The sequence below is a fragment of the Typopeltis vanoorti genome, chromosome 2, assembly GCF_054136105.1.
Source record: "Typopeltis vanoorti isolate ZY-2024b chromosome 2, IOZ_Tvanoo_1.0, whole genome shotgun sequence".
Classification (NCBI taxonomy): domain Eukaryota; kingdom Metazoa; phylum Arthropoda; class Arachnida; order Uropygi; family Thelyphonidae; genus Typopeltis; species Typopeltis vanoorti.
Genome location: NC_143550.1, coordinates 23368363 through 23392253, shown reverse-complemented (window position 1 = coordinate 23392253; position 23891 = coordinate 23368363). Strand labels below are relative to the sequence as shown.

At 35.4% G+C, this 23891-nt stretch overlaps 1 protein-coding gene across 2 annotated transcripts in view; it reads right to left on the bottom strand.

Annotated features, from left to right (window-relative positions):
• The window catches only part of LOC150108873 (serine/threonine-protein kinase unc-51-like), a 400205-nt gene that overhangs the window by 46236 nt on the left and 330078 nt on the right, over positions 1–23891 (bottom strand). For both annotated transcript variants that reach the window (XM_090410511.1, XM_090410519.1), the window contains one exon: positions 4100–4144. In XM_090410511.1, the coding sequence (XP_090266637.1) occupies positions 4100–4144 (45 nt within the window). The remainder of the gene's footprint in view (positions 1–4099; positions 4145–23891) is intronic.

Genomic DNA, 23891 nt, shown 5'->3' with positions numbered 1-23891 from the left:
CTTAGAAAGATCTCACCTGTTTTTGTCTTCTTTGTTTGGTGACACCTATTATGTTGACCTGGTACTTATCTAATTCTTCTGCTAGTTTCATTTCTTTTTCATTGATGTTTCTTAAGTTGATGATGACAATCTTGATATCTGCTGATGTTAAATTGGGGAATGTTCCAGTAGCTGACTTCTTGCTGTTCAACCTGGTTCCTTGATGAAAACAATGGGGGCCTTGTTTAACACGTTCGCTGCCACGCTACTTTGGCATGATCTGTTCCCCTACGCCGAGCAGTTTTCCTTCTTCAAGGTCAGTACGATAATCTCGTTACCGGAGGTAAACGTCCTACGAGTATACTCGTAGTTGGCTTGTACAGAGCATATACGTTCTATGGGAATACACAGTTTTGAAGCTAGCCCCACAAGCCAAGCATTTTCACTTCTTCAAGGTCACTACAATAATCTCGTTCCCGGCGGTAAGCGTCCTACGAGTATACTCGTAGCTGGCTTGTGAAGCAGGTTTACCCACTACGAGTATACTCGTAGTTGGCAGCGAACGTGTTAACCAGGCAATACTCCAGCCAGCATGAAATTCCATTATGTTGTACCATCATTTTGAGTTATGGTTTAAGCCAATAAGAATACAATTTGGTTGGCTAAATGGTCCATCCTCATTCGTTCAGTATCCAGGTAGATATCCAACAGAGTGCACCACGAGAATATGAGGACTGGACATCAGGTCAGAAGCCCTGGTTGGTTCTCCGCATTCCCCAAAAGGTCATGTGGAGGTCTCCTCCGAGTTATCCAGCTTGACCCTTAAGCATCCTTTAGATATATGTAGCATACTGTAATAATAAGTCCTACTATGAGGTGAATGGCAACTGCCATCATGTCAATTCTAATGACTCTAATATCATCCATATTTTGGAAGAATTCATGACAATTCCACTGCAGGAATTTGTTAGTTATTCATGTTTTCTGGATGTATACCTAGTTTCTGGTTTTGTGAGGATTTGTTTTTATCAGGCTTGGATTTTTGTTTAAAGGGAACTGTACAGTTTGTATCCATCTCTTCCTCTTCAGGAAAGATATTCAAGATATCGTCAAACTCTCCATTTGGGATATTAGGTATTTTAATTGGTATATTTTCCTCTGGGGGAGGAAAAGGTATCTATCTCATCTATTAATGGATCTGTAGGCATATCTTTTATTCTTTGGTGTGCACAATCCATTAATTTTTAAACTGGGGGGGGGGGGGTTGTTACGTTTTGTGGAATCATTTTTTATGTATTTTCAGAATTTGGTATACTCCCTTTTCACCTTCTGATATGGGCATCCTTGATGTTTCTGATGAGGAACAGGAAGGAGGTCTTACTTTAATATTAATACTTTGGAAAAATTCAAAGTTTTGTGAGGAGTTTTCCTAACTGATGTTTCACAGAGGAGTTGCTCTGAATGTTTGTTTTTGGCAAGATATTTCGATTAAAATATCTCCCAAACAAAGTTTCTTAACTGAGTATGTGGATTCTGTCAACCCTTGTAAAACCTTCTGAATAAGGAATAATGATATTTTCTCAATGAAAGTTCATCTGCTGAATGCATAATGAAGAAAGATGGTATATTAGCAGTTGTGTCAGATGTTTTGTTTTTTGTTCTTGTTATTAGCTGATGTGAGAATGGTTTCTCGACTTGACTGGTGCTTGCTGAGGACCCATTATCTACTTGAGGATGAAATACTCATACTGAAACAGAGGATTCACCCTATCTGGCAAGCAATAACCACACTTGGAAGTGGAATGCCAGGGAACTCCAGATGCCACACTGGCTACACAGAAAACTTTGGGTCCTGTTCTCGGAACATGGGGAAAGGAGACACTGTTGACCCTTGCAGACAAGCCCACTAGCTGAATGATCCTAGCCAGGGCCATCCAGGAGTGCTGTCAAAGCAGGCATATAACTACCAGAGGCCACCTTTCTGGACATCTTGTCACATGCATGGCAAACATAGCAGCAGTGTAGTGGATACCGGTGATGATGGTCTGGAAGATAAGAGAGTAAAAATGACTCACGGGAAGTAGAGTAAAGAATATAAGAAGAAAAGACTAGAAACATATATAAAAATGAAAATGACCAATACCATCAGTTGGAGGTCCTGTCCACACAAACAAGTGTTCTACATGAATAGGCAGTTATAGCAACCATGATATTTCAATCAATTATGTGAAATCAGTTGCACAATGAATACCACTAGAAAGCAGTTAAACATAATCCGAAAATACACTAAGAATGATGTTTGCAGAGAATCAGCATAAATCTAAAGATTTTCAAAGAAAACATATATTAGGTGTAATCAATTTGTGCATATGAAAAAACACGTGACATTATATGAACAATAATAGTAAGTCAATATTATCACGGGATACTTACTGAGATAAGGACTTTAAAATCTAACAAATCTCTTCTGAAAATTGTGCTATGAAAACTACTTGAAAAGTAATTTTCAGACCACTGTGTTTATATAAGTCCAAGAAATTAAGGGAATGAGTTAACACAGAATTCAGATTCAGAATATACTGAAAACGGTTACAATGAAGCATCTAAAAAAAATAGTAATGGAATAAAGATCACGTAATTATTTTTTATGCATTTTATGATTTAAACACCCACAATAAAAGAAACATCAATATATATATATATATATATATATATATATGAGCCTCTGTAACTCAGTCAGTATAGACTGTGTGGTTGGAAAGGCCTGGGTTCAAATCCCATCTAGGAAGCAAAGATACTCTGGCACAAGGACATCTATGGTCATGTACCCAACCAAATGCAATAAATAAATGACATATATAGGTCTAAATTCTGTATATATAAAATAAATGAAACATTTCTTAGAAGTACATAAAGTAATAAATAAGTAAAAACAGCATAAACAGATAAAAGTCAGTGCAGAAAAACAGATGTAAAAAGAAATATAAAAACGATAATTAATATTCATAAAAACCAGATTTTTAAAAACATATATATACGATAAATCAAACTAATAGAAAGTAACATGTAATAATTTATATGAGAAGATAAACATCAATACTCTGTAAAAATTTAAAACCCGGGGTGACCCTCAATAAGGTGGATAAAATCTGCCTGGGTGTACAGGGCTCAGACAGATTATGAAAGGAACTAAAATAATGACTGCACTTGTTGGCAACATGAGGGCAGTTGATTAAATTAATGGTGGAGAGTCCAGTGTCACAAAATTCACACAAAGGCATGTCATCACCTCTCAATTGGAAAGAATGTTTAAGAGTACTGAATAAGAGCAAAATTGAACACAGGTAAATGTGCACTGTGTTCCATTCACATCAGCTTACTTTGCTGAATTGTGTCTATTAGAAGTCTTTTCTGGATTTCTTAAATTATGATGTATTCAGAATATGGTCTTATCATATACATCATAATCATGATTGAAACATACTGTCTCAAAGCACTGCCAACATTAGTTGCATATTGGATAGTGATTTATCATGTCTACCACTATGTAAATATGGACTGGTTGGTGGTTCTGTAAAGATGGATTCAGGTGTTTGTGGTGATGAGTTCAGATTTCCAGATATCAAAATAGGTAACTAGATAACGAGATGCATTTGAGATGTATCTGGTCCCTCAAGGGCTGGAGTAAAGAAGCAGAAGAATTTTTCAGGTTATTAAAAAGCAGCTGACATAAAGGAAAAGCTGGTTTCATTTTTGGAGCCCTAAAATCTGGAGAAAAGCTAATAATAAGTATCTACTATATTTTGTGCAGGACATGGAATCATTATTAACATCATGTTTTCCAGCATTAAGATGTGCATAAATTTAGATAGAGGGAATACACAAGTAGTAAGAAATCTTATTATTAGTGTTGACAGTAACATCTTGACAGTAGTTTGCGATACAGAAGTATAAAACTACACACTGAACTTCAGGATTTCAAGAACCTGCAAGTAATCACTATGACATCAAGTTAACTCAACAAAGGATTTGGAAAATTTAAATCGATGAAAAAAAGTAAAGAGTATTGCTAATTTTATATTAATTAATAATATTTATTAAATATGAAAAAGTTATTTACTTCTTGAGAGTTTCCAAATAATTCATCCAGTGCAGCTGACTGACACTGTAAAAGAGAAAAATATACTGAAAGAATGAACTATAATTAAATAAAATAATAATTATTAAGTGACTTTAGTTATTTGCCTGTGCAGTTTACTTCATTATGGAATGGCTCACATTTCCATTCAAATTTTCCACCACAATCATGTTATTTTTTTAATTATTATTCAATTATTTATTTTCTGCCAAAAGATAAACCTTATAAACTCTAGAAGCTACATTAGCCAGCTGAGAGTAGGCTTTTACAAATATCTTATGTGGGACTGAAACCCACAGCATTGCTAATTAATAAGAATGAATAGTTTTTACTGATCTATAATAGCAACACACACACACAATTTTTATATATACAGCTTTGATAAGTGCATGCATGCATATTTAAGAATTTCCATTCTTTGTTTTTTTTTAGAGTGCAACCTGAACAACTAGGGTAAAAATGAAAAAAAAAAAAAATGTCTGGACTGAATAAAGGATATTAATTAAAATAAATGTTATCACAAAATCTGGTGTTCTGCCACATAAAATCTTAATTAGATATTTATAAACTGGCACAGTCTACATGCTTATATATATATATATATATATATATTAAAAAGTTTTAATGACTGATACCGAGAGATAAAAAGATGACATGGTATATTTGAAAAAATACTACTAATTTCGTTGAATTGATCAACATCTTCAGGTATCACAATCAAAGAAATATATAAAGATTCTCATAAACAGGCTTATACGTTGGTTATGCATTATTAAATCACTTAAGGAATTGAACAACGTAGATACGAATATAAATTAAATTACACTTTAATAAATATTTCCGATATTTCGGCAACAATATAGTTCTAAGCACAATAGCTTCATCTCTTCATTCTCAGTTACTGTGTTGTAGTGCCTATGTGCACGTGTCTTTTTTTGTAAGTTCCTTTTGAAGGTGGCAACGTGACGTTGCAGAAATATCGGCAATATTTATTAAAGTGTAATTTAATTTATATTCATATCTATGTTTCAATTCCTTAAGTGATTTAATAATAAAATATATAAAGAATTACAGAGAGTTAAAATTGCATTAACAGAACAAGTACAAAAAGACAGTAGAGTGTTGGAAAACAAAATGCGATCTTGAGTTCCAAATAAACATAAGCTGTCACGAGTGCGCCAATACTGAACAGAGGCAACGTGTGCATCAGAGAGATTGAAATTTAGGCTGTTGTTGATACGGGAAGAATCTAGAGAAATTTCTATAGATTCGACAATCTTTCTCTCGAGCTCATCATAGCACACATGGATGTTAACAGTTTGAGTCCAGTTCACAATGTGTTGGTGGCCTTCGTCTGAGTTAACTGAAAAGAGAAGGTGGCTAGAGAGAGCGCCGGCGCTAGTCCTGTTATAGGAGATATCTCTACGGTGTTATTCCAAACGTAGAAGGATGGATTTAGCAGTCTGGCCATAGTAAGGCTTTCCACAATCACATAAAATCTTGTGCACTCCTGGAAACTGAGTTGGAAGATGTTTCTCTTTAGGTTTACTAAGTAATGAACGAAGTTTTGGGAGCGTAGTGAAGCAAGTTCTGAAGTTAAACTTCTTGAGAATTTTTGCCAGTTTTGGTGAAAGAGAGCTGATGTAAGGCAAAGAGATGAAGGCTCTGGGGGAAGAGGGATCTTCAGAAGTAGTTGAGTGACTGGGGGAAAGAAATTTGTAAATTTTCTTAGGAGAGAAACCATTATTAATAAAAGTTTTTTTAAGAAAAAGGAGTTCATTTTCAATTTCTGCTTCTTCTTCTGTAAGTAAAGATTTGGCTCGGTGAGCTAAGGTGGAAATAATACCAAATTTTTGTGGGGGATAGTGATGGGAGGAAGCATGACGGTTTCTATCAGTATGAGTAGGCTTTCTAAAAATTGAGATTTTAATACTCTCAGCACATCTGGTAAGTTTCAGGTCTAGAAAGGGGAGACAGTCATCGGATTCCAGTTCGAAGGTAAAAGAGATTTTTTCATGACACTTGTTTAGGTGGTCTAAAAATAAATTGAGGTTGTTGACACCATCTTCCCAGATGAGGAAAATATCATCAATATAATGATACCAAAAGTTTGGTTTAAGGGGGAAGGAGTTAATAGCTTTTTCTTCAAAATCGTTGAGAAATATATCTACGAGAATTGGAGAGCGTGGGCTGCCCATGGCCAGACCTGAGTTTTGTAAGTGGATCTTACTGTCATATTTGAAGTATCCTGACTTTATGCAATGGGAGAGTAAAGCAAAGTATAAAGAATTTTTTTTATAATTTGTTCCTGAGAAGATTGAGGACTTCTTGAGCAGGCACATTTGTAAAGAGAGAAACAATATCGAAACTGGCCATTAAATCTGTTTTTTTTTAAGTTTGATTCCTTGATTTTTGAAACAAAATCTGCAGAGTTTTTAATATATGAAGAGGAAATTCCAAAAAGATTTCTTAGAAAACTCACGAGATATTTCGAGAGGTTGTAGGTAGGAGAGTGTATGCCCTCAAATATAGATCTGGGTGGGCAGTTTGTTTTGTGAATCTTGGGGGAGACCATACAGTCGAGGGATCAAGGGATGAAGTGACCTAAGAGAAAGACGAATGTTTCTTTGTAACTCCAAGGTGGTTTTTAATAAATTATTAGTTCTATTGTGTAGTTCAATAGTAGGGTCACTATTAATTTTGAGTAAGTATCACTGTTTAAAAGTTCCAAGATTTTATTATGGTAATCAGATTTGTCTAGGATGACAGTCGCATTCCCTTTGTCAGCCAGAAGAATAACGATGTTATTATTATCTTTAAAGGACTTAATAGCTGCTCTTTTCAAATATACCATGTCATCTTTTTATCTCTCGGTATCAGTCATTAAAACTTTTTAATAATATTTCCCACCGAGTAAAAATGAATTGTAATAATATATATATATATATATATATATATATATAAGAGAGAGAATTAATTTTCAAAACTTAAGAATTCATAACATGTGAGGTGATGCAAAACACTAAAATAATAAAACAAGCTGCTTTTAGTATACTGTTTTATAATGACCCTCCTACACACAATTTTTATAAAGTTTTCTTCTGAATTACTTGGGAAGGGTCATTCCACAGATATGGTATAGCATTACAGAAATCACCAATGAAACAATTAAAGAGCAATAACACTTTTCTTTCATGTGAATGAAGACTTGCAAAACTAAAATGTTATGAATATTTTTCTGTTCCATAGGCAAATTATGAAAATGTGAGCAATATGTTGAGTATATAGATAGTATGAATTTTGAAACAAACCTCTACTTGCATCTTTCCTCCTGAGATATTCTATACATAACAAAATTTTAATTAATATACTATTAAAAGTATTCAGAAACCAAAGTACTTATATCTGTAAGTAGAGTGATAACAGAAACTTTTATTACTATGAGTTAAATTATCATCATCATCATCCTCGGATATCCATGAAGTTAAAGACTCATCGTGAGAGGGTGAAAAGCAGGTTTTTACACACAGAGACACAGCTCATCACACCATACCTTAAATACATTCACATTTTCTGCAGATACCATACTCTCACACACAATGCATTCCAATCATTTGCTACTCTTCATGCAAAAACCTGCTTTTCACACTCTCCTTATGCAACTTCCAGGGATGACGTCTTGTTCTCTTCCTATTTCCCAACATTCTATGAAAAACCTCTTCAACATTAATCTGATAAGAACCTTTTTCCACTATTTTGTTCCAGAAACAAAAATTTTAAAATAATAATGCTTAAAATATTTAATCAAACAACATATTCCAATCAGAAATATCACAAATGGCAAATCATGTCATACATCTTCCATGTAATCAATAATGACTGTCACACAACATGTGTTTGCTTACAAATGCATAAACAGGAGACCACACTATTAGAGGTTAAGGGAAACAACAGCTGGTATACTGTAATTCAAATATAGGGTTTCATAAGCCATAAGAAATCTATTAAGTGCTAACTGCAATTAGATTCTAAAACTTTCAGATCACTGACTGGCTACTCTCGGGCACCGCAAGTGACAGTCGAGAGCCACGTTTATGCAGTATTTATTCGATTGGTTCTCATGTAGACATGTTCTTTCCCCGCGCCATTTTATTAATTAAGTATGAGTGAAAAGAGACAAAACAAAGAAGACACTGTTGGAGTAACAAAAAAACAGTGCTTAAGGGTCAAAGCTGTATAACTGAGAGGAGACCTCCACATAGCCTTTAAAGGAATGCGGAGAACCGACCAGGGCTTCTGACCTAATGTCCAATCCTCACCTTCTCGTGGTACACCCTGTTGGGTATCTACTTGGATACTGAACGGACGAGGATGGGCTGGCAATTTGGGATTTAGCCGACCAAATTGTATTCTTATTGGTTAAACCAAAATATAGAATGATGGTACAACACGACAAAATTTCATGCCGGCTGGGGCGTCACCCGGTTAAACAAGGCCCCCGTTGTTTTTGCCAGGGAACCAGGGCGAACAGCGAAAAGTCAGCTACTGGAACAAATCTGAAAACAAACCCCAACTCAACATCACCAGAGTTAAAGATCGGTACTATCAACGTAAGAAGCCTGAATGGTAAAGAAATGGAGCTAGCTGAGGAATTAGATAAGTACCAGATCGACATAATAGGGGTGACTGAAACAAAAAAGACCAAAACTGGTGAGATCTTTCTGAGCAATAAATACAAAATGTTATATTCAGGCAATGACAATCAAGAAAAAGAAGGAGTAGCCATAGTATTCAACACAAAATACGAGGCTAATCTTCTTGAATGGCAGGCAGTCCCAAGCAGAGTAATGTGGGTAAATATGAGAATGGGGAACTGGACAATGAAACTTATTTGTGCCTATGGTCCCACAGAAGGTTCTACTAAGGTAGAAGTGGAGGAATTTTTTGATGCTTTAGAAAAAGCTACAGATACAATGAAAAATGAAAAGTTGGTCCTTGTTGGGGATCTGAATAGCAGAGTAGGAAATGATTGTGAGACATACAAAAATATTTTGGGAAAATTTGGAGAAAAGAGCAAAGCTAATAATAATGGCAAATATCTGTTGGATTTCTGCTCAGGACATGGACTGGTTGTTACTAACACCATGTTCCAACATAAAAATGTGCACAAATTCACATGGAGAGAAGAGGCTAGGAATAAGAAAAGTCTCATTGACTATGTTATTGTTGATAGTGATGTTTTCTCCCTGGTGCAGGACACCAGAGTGTATAGAGGATTTGAAATTGGAAGTGATCACTATTTAGTCTTGAGCAGGATAAAATTGAATTTCATATTGAAAAGAATAACATGTAAGAAAGTTTTAAAGCGAATAAAAGTTGAGCAGCTCTCAGATGTGAGCTGTAGACGAAAATACAAAAAGATTATTGAAGGAAAAATGAAAGAGTTTGAGAACTGGAATCAAACCTCGGATATTCATTGGCAAACTCTGAAGAAAACATTGATTGATTCTGCCAGAGAGGCATGTGGTGAGGTTGTGTGTAAGGATAAAAAAATCAGAACTCCCTGGTGGACACAGGAGGTTAAAGAGGCAGTGAAGGAAAAGAAGAAAGCATACCAAACGTTCCTGTCAAGTAAGTCAGCTTGTGCTCTTAGAGAATATAGAGACAAATGCAAGAATGCTAAACACTGTGTAAAACTAGCTAAACAAAAGTCATGGGAGGACTTTGGCAAGAATATAGAAAATAAATATCAAGAAGGTGGCAAAATATTCTGGAGGTTATTGAAGAAGCTTAGGAATGGAGGAAAGAGTGCTGTAAAAGGAATTAGAGATGATAAAGGTGAAATGAAAACGGGAGAAAAAGATATCCTTGAAGTATGGAGTAATTACTTTGAAAAACTGCTAAATGAAACAAGCAGTGATTACAGAACAGTGGTAAAAAATACTGACCAGGCATGCAGTCAGGAATACATATCCATACTTGAAGTAGAAAAAGCCATCAAAGGCTTGAAATGTGGAAAGGCAGCAGGAGTAGATGATATTCGACCAGAAATGCTGAAGTATGGTGGTATAAGAGTCTTACAGTGGCTGCACTGCATAGTTCAGAAAGCCTGGACAGAGGGACGAATTCCCGATGATTGGAGTAGAGCTCTCATAGTACCCATATATTAAAAGGGAAATAAAACTGCATGTGAGAATTACAGAGGTATTTCCCTACTGAGTGTTCCTGGCAAGATCTATGCAAGTATACTTGAGAAACGGTTGAGAAGAATTGTGGAAGAAAAGCTTGGTGAAGAACAAGCTGGATTCAGGCCAAATAGAGGCTGTCAGGATCAGATCTTCACTTTACGACAAATAGTCGAGAAAGCATGGGAATATAACAAAGATCTGTATTTAAGTCTTGTTGATCTGGAAAAGGCATATGACAAGGTGCCAAGAGAGAAGCTATTCAATACGCTGCAGTTATATGGTGTCAGTGGGACATTATATCAAGCAATACTTAGTCTTTATTTGAGTTGTAAGTCAGCAGTTAGAATTGAAGGAAGTACAGGAAGATGGTTTAATGTTAAATCTGGTGTGAGACAAGGATGTACATTATCCCCTCTGTTATTCATTATCTATATGGATCGCATTATGAAGGAAAGTGGTATTAAACATGATATCGAAATTGGAGATGTTAATGTCAGCTCTTTGCTCTATGCGGATGATGTTATACTTCTAAATAAATCCGCTACAAGTCTGCAAGATTCTCTGACTAAATTGAATAGCTCTTGTAATAGATATGGTATGAAGGTCAGCAATAAAAAGACAAAGACAATAAAAATAGGCAGAATCATTGAAAATGTCAACTGTGTTGTGAATGGAGAACCTGTGGAACAAGTAAAACATTTCAGCTATTTAGGCACGATTTTTACTGAAGATGGTAAACTAAATATAGAAATAGACAACAGAATCAGCAAAGCTGGTATCGTGGGAAGTCAATTGAATAAATTCATATGGAATAAGAAAGAAATTAGTCGCAACACTAAATTAGCTGTATACAAGACAGTGTTCAAACCAGTTTTAACTTATGGATCTGAGAGCTGGGTCAGAAGTAAAACACTTGACCAAAGACTAGAGACTTCCGATATGAGAGTTCTGAGAAAGATTATAGGCATGAACAGATGGCATCAATGGCAGTATCATATTAAAAACGAGGATATTAGGAAAGAAGTTGACATTGTCAGCATCCAGGAATGCGTCAGCAGAGCTAATCTCAGGTGGTATGGTCACTTAAACAGAATGGGCGAGGAAAGATTTGCAAAAGAAGTGTTCTCTGCCAGGTTGGCAGGAAAACGACCGAGAGGAAGACCAAGATATAGGTGGATTGATATGGTACAAAGTGCTTTAGACGATAGAAATATAAGATCTGATAATATTGGAGTGTTGACAAGTAACAGACTGATTTGGAGGAAAATTGTAGATAGGAAATTAATAATGATGTAATTTTTTTCATGTAGTACTATCATATCCTGTACACCCCTTGAGGGTACATGGCAGGAATTTGATGATGATGATGATGAACTTTCAGATAGGCACACACTCAAAATTGTTGAGATTCAGAGAGTTTCATAGTTTCACAAGGTTCTAGGTTTGATTTCCAACAAATCTGTCTTGTGTCAATGGAATAGTAACCAAGACCAGACTTATCAGATTCCAAGAATTTGATCCAGTTTCTGATATTCTTAGATTTTTATTGCAGAAGGGCCCAGCTAGCAAGAACAGAGTATTTAATAAACACTGGAAAAGGATAGAAGTAGTACTTTATCCTTGGTAGGTAGTAGAAAAGAGGGCAGATTCCAGAATTGTTTGAAGATAATGCATAAATTAAACTTACAAAGACCTGATGTCATTTGTTTTTACCCTTCTTACATCTGACTGCAATTGGTAGAGAGATGACACGCATATGGATAGTGGTATGGTTATATCCAGTAGTGAGCTATGGAAATTTTAACAAAGGGCTTGCATCATCGAGCAAAAAAAAAGCCATATTTCACACAAAAACGTTTATTAAAACAGCTTGTGTACCCTTAATCAAAAAGTATGAGGGGACAAGCAACCTGTAAAGGCTATCATTTTTAAACAAATATTTCATGATCTAAACATTAACTATTTGCACACAATCATCTGTGTTAATTTATCTTACATAAGAAAAGTATTTTTTAACTATCAAAATATAATAAGAATAAAATCTTTTAGAATCGCACATATGCAATAGACTGCATTTTTTATAAACAAAATAAATTTGTTTTGCTGGCGATAAAAGTTTTTATGACAAACAATCTATAAATAATAAATAAATATTATCTAAACACAATAATATTGAAATAAGTTATATTTCTCTTTTTTTTTTTTTAATCAAGGGGCATTATTTTATAGTTAAATTTATTTATATGTGATTACCAAAAGTGAATTCTTATTTGTAAAATGGTAGTAACAGTAACTATAATATTTTATATAATAAAATCACTTTGTTAGGTTGCCATATGAGTTTGTTGCTTAATATATTTCAAAAAATTATTTTATTATTATTATTTTTTAAATAAAAAAGTAAACAAGAAGAACAAGGGACTTGCAAATTTGAGAAAAATTTAACAAAGGGCTTGGGTGATCCCCTTATAGCTCACCACTGGTTATATCCATTACCATTCACAGTGATTTTTAATTTGTTTAATTCTTCTTATAAGCATTTTGATACCTGTGTTCTATGTCTGATGGTTTGAGGATGGATGGATTTACCTGCTAATAAAGGTGCATATTATTAAAGCATTCAGAAAGGGAAGGCTGTTGCAAGATTCACATTCAACAGTGAACTAGATATAGAGGTACACAAAGTTCATTTTATCCAGAAATTGTAGTAATATCATTTCATAATAGCAATGTATCATTTACATAACAATTACAGTAATCTGCCAGAGCTTGAGCATGAGATAGGAACGCCAAGAGCTGTTCCCTCTATATACTTGTATAACTTATTTTGCTATGTGAAATAACCCGTGTTTATGAATGCAACATTCCGGTGAACGGGGAAATTATATCAAAAGAAATTTGATATCACTGTCCACTAACCACAGATCTTTAATTTTATCACTGAAAAAAGGAGAACCAACAGAATTAACTATAAACACACTATCTACCAGTGGCGGCTCGTAAGAATTTGTAGTGGTGGGGCTGCAATGCTACCAGCCCAAACTGCACGTAAATCATGCAATACTCCCCCTCTATGTTATCCATACTAGGTAGCGGTTTGGTGAGGTCTGCATTGAATGCAGTTCCAGCATTGAGTATACCAGCCCTAGCCTGCATGGCACATTGACTATTACAAAATACAACTATTGCTACAAAATGAATTATATAAAATACTATTGATCAGTATTATATTGCAAACAAGAAAATAATGGTTTTTAGATAAACATGTAAAAATTTAAGAAAGGCAATAAAAAAAACAGGAACTTTCAATTTATAATGGAGGACGTCCATGAGGGCTAAAGCCCCTCATGGACGAGCCACCACTGCTATCTACCAATAATTCCCCATACACTTTAGCAATTTACAAGTGATAACAGCAAGTAAACCCTAATATCGGGTATGTCCACCTTTGGATTTGATCACCCTATACCCTTGAGGAAGGCTTTCCACCAATGTGCAGCAGACAGGTGGAATTTGTCTCCATCCCTCCACCAAAGTAGTACTGACGTCAGCGACAGATTGAGGACGTGCTGTTCTGGACCTCAATCGCTGCTCTAATCATCCCACAGGTGTTCAATGAGGGTTGAGGTCAGGACTCTGTGCAGGCCAGGGCAGTCGTTTAACACCCATCTGTTGACACCATTTCATAATAGCTGCAGGTGTGTGGTATTGGACGTTGTCGTCTTAATAGTATCATGAATCCATTGCATAAAAACTCCACAGAGTAGGCAGCACCTGATTATCTAGAATAGCAAGGTACTGAGCTACCTTCATAGACCATGGACGATGATCAGTGGTCCAACTCCAAACCAGCTGAATGCACCCCCCACACCATTACTCTCCTCCACCACCAAGCTTTTACTGTGGGTAGTACAATACATTGTGGTAACAAGCATTCATCAGGCAGCCTCCACACCCTGCCATAAGAATGGAAACAGGTGAACCTTGATTCGTCACTCCAGAGTACCATTTTCCACTGGTCAATTGTCCGGTTCATATACACTTTGCACCAGGCCAGACGAGCTGCCTACTTCGTAGTTGTGATGTTTGGCTTGTGTGCCACTGCTCTTCCTTGAAAACAAAGTAAATGGAGTTCTTTTTGTACAGTATCAGTACTCAACATGGAGTTACTGGCACTCTGGAATCACGGATGGTCTGTGCCGATTGTAACCGGTTTTTGTATTCCCCCTGTTTTAACAACCTCTGTCCCTGTCACATTTTCAGGGGCTGCCCTGAGTGTTTTCCTGCATTAGTAATGCCAGAATGTCTCCGTCTCCATTTGTTGATCACATCACCAACTGTTGATTTTGGATGCTCCAGTTGAGCGGCAATAGCATGTATGGACATGCCACCAACATGACAGCTCATGATGACACCTTTCTGAATTCACTGGCTCCACATCATGTTGCAATGCGCTTGCATTCAACTGCTACGATGAAATACTGCTTAAAATACAAAATTAATAATGGAAAAACTCACGTAAAAAGATTATTTAATAGTCTAAATTTCGCATGTGTGTCGCAGGCATCTTCAGTACATTTTAAGCTCAAATTAAACAATAACTGACAATTCCAAACAGCGCCACCTAAGTAGCTAGTATAAGATAACTAAAAAGGTCAATAAATTTCTTAAAAAAAAAAAAATATATATATATATATATATATATATATATATATATATATATATATATATATATACACACACACAATAAAAAGTTAGGAAACATTAGCTGAATTATAAAGTACTATCTCCCATAAAGTGGATAGACGTAAACCATCAGATCTGTTTAAGTTAGGAGAGTGAAGTAAAGTTTCACGTTTCTTTATAAAGCCGTTACATTGAGGAACCGACTTTTGTGACAAACTCTTGTCTTTTTTCCAATGAACTCTATGTCTAGTGATGATGGCATGTTCTGCAAGTCCAGAATGTTCAGGTTCAAGGTATTGAATATAAGACTTATGTCCTTCTAGCCAAATAGAGGCAGATCTTTCTGTTTGTCCAAAATAAGATAATCCACAACAGCAAGGAATCTGATAAACACCTGAATAATTAAGATGTGGAAGCTTGTCCTTAGAAGTGAGAAGGGTGGAGACTTTTCTGAATGGTCTTAAGGCAACAAAAATATTCAGTGGTTTTAAAACTTTTGCTATACCTTGTACATAAGGGACAGGAATGCACGTTATTTCTTCTGTATTTGAAGAGGAAGACATATTAAAAATACTCAACGCTCTTTTGATGAAGGAATTCTTATATACATTAGATAGAAAGGAAGAAGTAATATATTGCAGTTTTTTCTGTAATAGATCGTCTGAAGAACAAAAGGAGTGGGCCTGATGAAGCAGTGTTTTAATAGTTCCTGCCTTTTGACTGGGAAGGTGATGAGATTCAACATGGAATTAATGGCCTGTATGAGTCTTCTTTCTATAGATTGAGAAATGTAGGTTACCATCTGGTTGGTAAAGAATTAGAAGATCTAAAAAGGCTAACTGCTTATTTTATTCTATTTTTAGGGTAAACTAGATCCTTGGATGAAGTGCATTTAACTTAGTGAGAAAATGTTGAAGTTCATCAGAAGAGCCATTCAATATAGCAAAAATGTCATCGACATATATGAACCAATGAGTAGGTCTGGGAAATGTTGTCAAAGATACGTTGTTCAAAATGTTCCATAAAGAAGTTGGAGATAGCAGGAGAAAGAGGATTGTCCATTGCTGTTCCTTCAATTTGTTGATACAACTTATTTTTAAAGGAAAAATAACCAGAATGTATTACAAAATCAAATATTTTTACAATGTCTGAAGGAAATTCCTGTTGCAGTAATTCAATGCTTTCAGATAAAGGAACATTTATAAATAACAAAACATCTAAACTGATCATGATATCCAAAATGTCCAAATAAAGATCTGAAATTTTATTTTTGAAATCCAAAGCATTTTTTATATACGTATCAGTTCTTCTAGTTGAAGAAGTGAGAAGATTTGATAAAAATTTTGAGATTTTGTAAGTGGGACAACCTATACAATCTACAATTGGCCTTAACGGAATGCCTGGTTTATGAACTTTCAGAAGACCATACAATCTAGGTGGACGACCGAAGAAGGTTTTAAGTTTTTTCTTTTGATCTTCATTCCATGTAGATACATTATCTATAAGAGAATTAAGTTTCTTCAAATGACATGAGCAGACATATAAATACAAAATAATAAATGAAAAACTCAAGTAAAAGATTAAAATTACAAAATTAATAAATGAAAAACTCAAGTAAAAGGCGAAAATTATACTATTAAATAATCTTTTTACGTGAGTTTTTGCATTATTAAAACTTATTGCGAGACTTTACTGAGAGTCTATTTACAAACAATCTTCTAGATACGGCAAAGTATTAGTAAAGAAGGCTAAATGCATTAACAGAATAATTTTCCTAAAGCGATGTAAGATGGCGCAGGTTATTCCTACCTGCTGTAAAATAAAAGAAGTTTTTAGCTCATCGGATCTATTTAAAAGCTAGTAAGTCACTTTTGCATTATCAGCTACACAACGCTAAGAAATCTCTAGCCCTCTTAAATAGAGAAATTATGGATATCAAGAACACTCTAGAATCTGTTTTAACAGCTGAAACTTTTAACACTTTATTGCGCATATCTTCAGCTTCTTACCTAAAGGTCTTTAATGATTCTCGTAATAAGTTAAAGCACAAGTTTGAATCATTGGTCAGCCTAACTAGATCCAGTAATAATACTACTGATATAGATAAAGTAGTTATAAATGTTTCCAGACGTCCACTAACAGACTGTGAACATTTTGTTTTATCGAAAGGACATGATTTCGCTGTTACGCCGAATAAGGTGCCACTTATGGATTTTTTTCATAACACAGACAGGGGTATTCGATCCTTATCCCAAAAAACAGCCAACAGATTACGTTTTGAATTTTGAATGTGTGAAAATTCTTTTTAATGCCAAACATCCACGTCCTAATCTTTCTTACTCTGAATTTAAAGCATTGAAATCACTTAAGAATAACAATAATTTAATTATTACGAAAGCTGACAAGCAGAAGGCTGTAAATATTCAAGATTGGAAGGAATATGAGAGAAAAATGTCTTTATTACTCCACGAACTATTCATCTTATAGGCCTCTTACATCGAATCTTACTGGGAGTCAATTGAAGAAACTTAATTCTCTTATAGATAACATATCTACATAGAATGAAGATCAAAAGAAAAAACATAATCTTCAAAATAACATGATATTCGACCAGAAATGCTGAAGTATGGTGGTATAAGAGTCTTACAGTGGCTGCACTGCATAGTTCAGAAAGCCTGGACAGAGGGACGAATTTCCGATGACTGGAGAGTAGAGCTCTCATAGTACCCATATATAAAAAGGGAAATAAAACTGAATGTGAGAATTACAGAGGTATTTCCCTACTGAGTGTTCCTGGCAAGATCTATGCAAGTATACTTGAGAAACGGTTGAGAAGAATTGTGGAAGAAAAGCTTGGTGAAGAACAAGCTGAATTCAGGCCAAATAGAGGCTGTCAGGATCAGATCTTCACTTTACGACAAATAGTCGAGAAAGCATGGGAATATAACAAAGATCTGTATTTAAGTTTTGTCGATTTGGAAAAGGCATATGACAAGGTGCCAAGAGAGAAGCTATTCAATACGCTGCAGTTATATGGTGTCAATGGGGCATTATATCAAGCAATACTTAGTCTTTATTTGAGTTGTGAGTCAGCTGTTAGAATTGAAGGAAGTTCAGGAAGATGGTTTAATGTTAAATCTGGTGTGAGACAAGGATGTACATTATCCCCTCTGTTATTCATTATCTATATGGATCACATTATGAAGGAATGTGGTATTAAACCTGATATCAAAATTGGAGATGTTAATGTCAGCTCTTTGCTTTATGCGGATGATGTTATACTTCTAAATAAATCTGCTACAAGTCTGCAAGATTCTCTGACTAAATTGAATAGCTGTTGTAATAGATATGGTATGAAGGTCAGCAATAAAAAGACAAAGACAATGAAAATAGGCAGAATCATTGAAAATGTCAACTGTGTTGTGAATGGAGAACCTGTGGAACAAGTAAAACATTTCAGCTACTTAGGCACAATTTTTACTGAAGATGGTAAACTAAATATAGAAATAGACAACAGAATCAGCAAAGCTGGTATCGTGGGAAGTCAACTGAATAAATTCATATGGAATAAGAAAGAAATTAGTCGGATCACTAAATTAGCTGCATACAAGACTGTGTTCAAACCAATTTTAACTTATGGATCTGAGAGCTGGGTCAGAAGTAAAACACTTGACCAAAGACTAGAGGCCGCAGATATGAGAGTCCTGAGAAAGATTAGAGGCGTGAACAGATGGCATCAATGGCAATATCATATTAAAAATGAGGATATTAGGAATGAACTTGACATTGTCAGCATCCAGGAATGCGTTAGCAGAGCTAATCTCAGATGGTATGGTCACTTAAATAGAATGGGAGAGGAAAGATTAGCAAAACAAGTGTTCTCTGCCAGGTTGGCAGGAAAACGACCCAGAGGAAGACCAAGATATAGGTGGATTGATACGGTACAAAGTGCCTTAGACGATAGAAATATAAGATCTGATAATGTTGGAGTCTTGACAAGTAACAGACTGATTTGGAGGAAAATTGTAGATAGGAAGTTAGTAATGATGTAATTTTTTCATGTAGTACTGTCATATCCTGTACACCCCTTGAGGGTACATGGCAGGAATTTGATGATGATGATGATGAGAAAAAACATAAAACCTTCTTCGGTCGTCCACCTAGATTGTATGGTCTTCCGAACGTTCATAAACCAGGCATTCCATTGACGCCAGTTGTAGATTGCATAAGTTGTCCCACTTACAAAATCTCGAAATTTTTATCAAATTTGCTCTCCTCTTCAACTAGAAGAACTGATACTTATATAAAAAATACTTTGGATTTCAAAAATAAAATTTCAGATTTTCATTTGGACGTTTCGGATATCATGATCAATTCAGATGTTGTTTCTTTATTTACAAATGTGCCTCTTTCTGAAAGCATTGAATTATTACAACAGGAATTTCTTTTAGACATTGTAAAAATATTTGATTTTGTAATACATTCTGGTTATTTTTCCTTTAAAAATAAGTATCAGCAAATTGAAGGAACAGCAATGGGCAATCCTCTTTCTCTGCTATCTTCAACTTCTTTATGGAACATTTTGAACAATGTATCTTTGACAACATTTCTTCCAGACCCACTCATTGGTTCAGATATGTTGATGACATTTTTGCTATATGGAATGGTTCTTCTGATGAACTTCAACAGTTTCCTCACCAAGTTAAATGCACTTCATTTAACTTAGTGAGAATCCAGTTTACCCTAAAAGTAGAATCGAATAAGCAGTTAGCCTTTTTAGATCTTCTAATTCTTTGCCAACCAGATGGTAACCTACATTTCTCAATCTATAGAAAGAAGACTCATACAGGCCATTAAATCCATGCTGAATCTCATCACCATCCCAGTCAAAAGGCAGGAACTATTAAAACACTGCTTCATCAGGCCCACTCCTTTTGTTCTTCAGACGATCTATTACAGAAAGAACTGCAATATATTACTTCTTCCTTTCTATCTAATGGATATAAGAATTCCTTCATCAAAAGAGCTTTGAGTAGTTTTAATATGTCTTCCTCTTCAAATACAGGAGAAATAACACGCATTCCTATCCCCTTATGTACAAGGTACAAAGGGGATAGGAATGCGTAAATAGGATTGAATATTTTTGTTGCCTTTCGATTGTTCAGAAAAATCTCCACCTTTCTTACTTCTCCTAAGGACAAGCTTCCACATCTTAATTATTCAGGTGTTTACCAGATTCCTTGCTCTTGTGGATTATCTTATTTTGGACAAACAGGATGATCTGCCTCTATTCGGCTAGAAGAACATCAGTCTTATATTCAATACCTAAAACCTGAACAGTCTGGACTTGCAGAACATGCTATCATCACTAGAACAGAGAGTTCATAAAAAAAAAGACAAGAGTTTTTCCACAAAAGTCGGTTCCTCATGTAATGGCTTTATAAAGAAACATATGAAACTTTACTTCACTTCACTCTCCTAACTTAAACAGATCTGATGGTTTACGTCTATCCCCTTTATGGGAGATAGTACTTTATAATTCAGCTAATTTTTCCTAATTTTTTTTTTTTTTTTGTTTTAATTTATGGACCTTTTCAGTTATCTTACAGTAGTGTTATGTCCTCACTTTCCTTATATTTCTTTTTACTTGTCTTATAATATTTACTTCGTGTCTATATTGCTATTAATTCCTTAAATCAACACTTTCTGTTTGTTTAAGGAACCTTAATTACACTTCATTAACGCTTTAGTTTATGCAGTCTGAACATTTACTTTGGGCCATTAACAACTTTAAGGATATTGCACGTGGATAGAAGACAAAGAGATTCACAATGGCAATTCCTTTGTTTCAGTGCTGGTGCTGGTTCTTTCTTCGGATTGAGAGAAAATTTCTATTATACTGCGCCACCCTGAATCCTAGATTTCTGAACAATGAAAAATCAAAGAACCAGAACTTAGCATAGCACACTATCCTTAATTTCTTAAACTATATGAGGTAGTTCAAACCTCATCTATCTTCTAGTAGTATAATCCTCATCTAGCCACTCGAGTGGCTAGAGTGTCTGCTCTCCAGTCAAGAGGCTGCAGGTTCGAATTCCGCCATGGGCATGGACGTTTGTGATTGTCTGTGGAAATACTAGCGGTGGCGGTCGGCGGTAGATGGTGTTGGTGCAGTTGCGGTCAATCGGTGGATTGTGAATGGTGGAAGCAGAGTTGTAGAGTAGATGCCCTCCCTCGATGAGTCTTTGGACTGCCTGGAGGTGACAAATAATAAAAAAATCTTTAACTTAGTTTGTGGTCGTAGCCTCCCATATAAATTACCTCCTGCTGTGGTTCGATTATTTATGAGCGGTGTAATAGAAAATGAAATCAGGCAAGTCAACTATTGAAGTTAAAGAAAACATTTAATTACACTCTAGTCAGATTACATATCATGAATAAACTTTGCTAATAGAAATTTGTAATAGAAAATGAAATCAGGCAAGTCAACTATTGAAGTTAAGAAAACATTTAATTACACTCTAGTCAGATTACATATCATGAATAAACTTTGCTAGCTTCAATATCAATCTCGATGAAAAGACATAATTATCTAACTTTTCTTACTCCCTCTTTTTTCAGTTAAATAATTCTCTCTTATTTTCTCTCATATTCTCAGTTCAGTTAAAACATTCTATCAAAGGTAAATCATGAGCTTACTCTCCACAATACTAAAGGTTATTCATTCATTGACATTAAAATTAACCCTAATTTCTTCATTCATGTCTTAGAGTTACGCTGCCCTCTTAAACTATCTCTAAAGTCCTTGAATAAAATTCACAACCTTCTAAACCTGATGTCCAACTAATAATTACAGTCTTTCTTCTTTTTTACATTCAGTAAACAGATTAAAGTTCCTACTTTACCAATTGCTAGGGAACTATTAGAACATCATACATATCACGATATAACATCACCTCCAGGTCCACCTTCCGCTCTGCTTGGTCTGCATTACCTCACTGAATGGTCTGGACTGGATATATCTCTGGTGACAAAAGCATGTGCTCGCCGTTCGCTGGTCACCTGGCTCGGCAAGGCTTAGCTGTTTCTGCAGTAATTGGGAAACTCAGCTCCGCTAAGCAATTCTTTAACTGGCGATCTCCCAAGGACTCCTCGGCATTCTCCCAATCTCGGCGTCGACGATTCTTCCCAGGAACAGGGATGAGCATCGACCACCAAAGAGAACGACAAAAAAAAAGCCCTGAGCTGGTGCTGCTTCACCTTTTAAATCCCGCCCCCAACACTTCCTTACTACGTCATTAAATTTCTCCCTCTTTGCTTACATCACCGAGCATCTTGCGCCATAATCTCCCCTAGCATACTCTCTTTCCACCGTGCACGTGTACTTGGTGTACGTGTTTAGCTCCTGGCTCTCGGTACTTAATCCAATTAGCCTTCTCCCAGCCACATACAAATATTTATAAAATTTTAGCAAAGTTTAAACACTGGACTTTGCCATTATTGAAATACTGCTTCCTACTATCTGTACACCAGTTTTTATGTTATTAAACTTGGAAGTTATGGAACATTACTTCAAATAATGGGGTGTCTGAACATTATTGGTAGATAGTGTATAACAGCTAACCATTTTTATGCACTTTGGGGAAACCATGGATATGTGGAGGGTGTATTACAAAAATGCACCTGATTCCAGGGCTCCAAAAATACAACTTAAATCTGATAGCCCCCCCCCCCCCCAAAAAAAAAATAATAATACTCACCCAAGTTATCAGTCTACTTCATATAAATTTTGTTATAAGTGATGTTTTCAAAAACCAATTGTTATCATGAGAAAATAAAGTAATGCATTAGTTAATTCTTACTACATTTAATTATACAGAAATATCTTTTTCTTTCGACGTGAATTCAAATGGCCCCTCTTTTGCAGAGAGGGGCCATTTGAATGTATCATCAATAAATCATTACAAGTGGAGAGATTCGTTGATGACTTCAACTTCCGTTTCATTAAATTCATTTGAATAAATTCTCATTCATATGATGAGGTACTTGCTGGAATAAAACTTCAAGCAGTTTTGAGAGGAACGGTAACCTGTTCTTATTACTTATTGTAGAGACTCTAGCTCAGTCGGTATAGACGAAGCCCTTTGGCCAGAAAGAGCTGGGTTCGATACCTGTCCATGGTGTGAGGAACCTTTGTCTGGTCTCTTTCGACTAAAGGTGAGCTAGCTAGTCTCATACGGAGGTAGAGGATTTTTTCACCTGGAAACTTTTGTTTTTCATCCCTCAGAACAGGAAAACTAGCCTGTGAACATACAGGATCTAGAGTCATAAACTACACACTCAACAAGTCCTAAGGGACTGATGAGGAACCCGATATGAATAAATAAATTACTCATTGTCCTTTTATAAATATGTTTGTATGTTTAAATGCTTCCCTACAACTATGAACTCATTATCACTTGTTCACCAAAGTTACCGAAACTATTTCTTCATCTCAAAATATTTGCTAAAATATACACCCAAAACCTTCTAAATTTTCAGGCCAGGTTAATCTGAAACTGTGGCATCATTATCCCCCTTGTGAACAACCACTGCAGAGTAGTTGTTCACAAGTGCAATTAGTTCTCTGCTCTATTAAATCAGGCATGTCTACTTTTAATTTTGCCACAATCTCATTATTTTTTTCAAGCATGTTACTACTCCATCTGTTCCTACTAACCAATTATAAGTTTTTTTGTAAATAAGCAAAATTTGTGTAAGGTATCTTCATGACTAATTTTATATAGAGACTGTTGCATTCACATTAGTTGCTTCATATTAGTAGCCTAGTCATGAAGATACTTCACATGCAGACTTTGTTTCCTAGCCTGAAAGGGAATGTGCTGAGCATTATGGGCTAC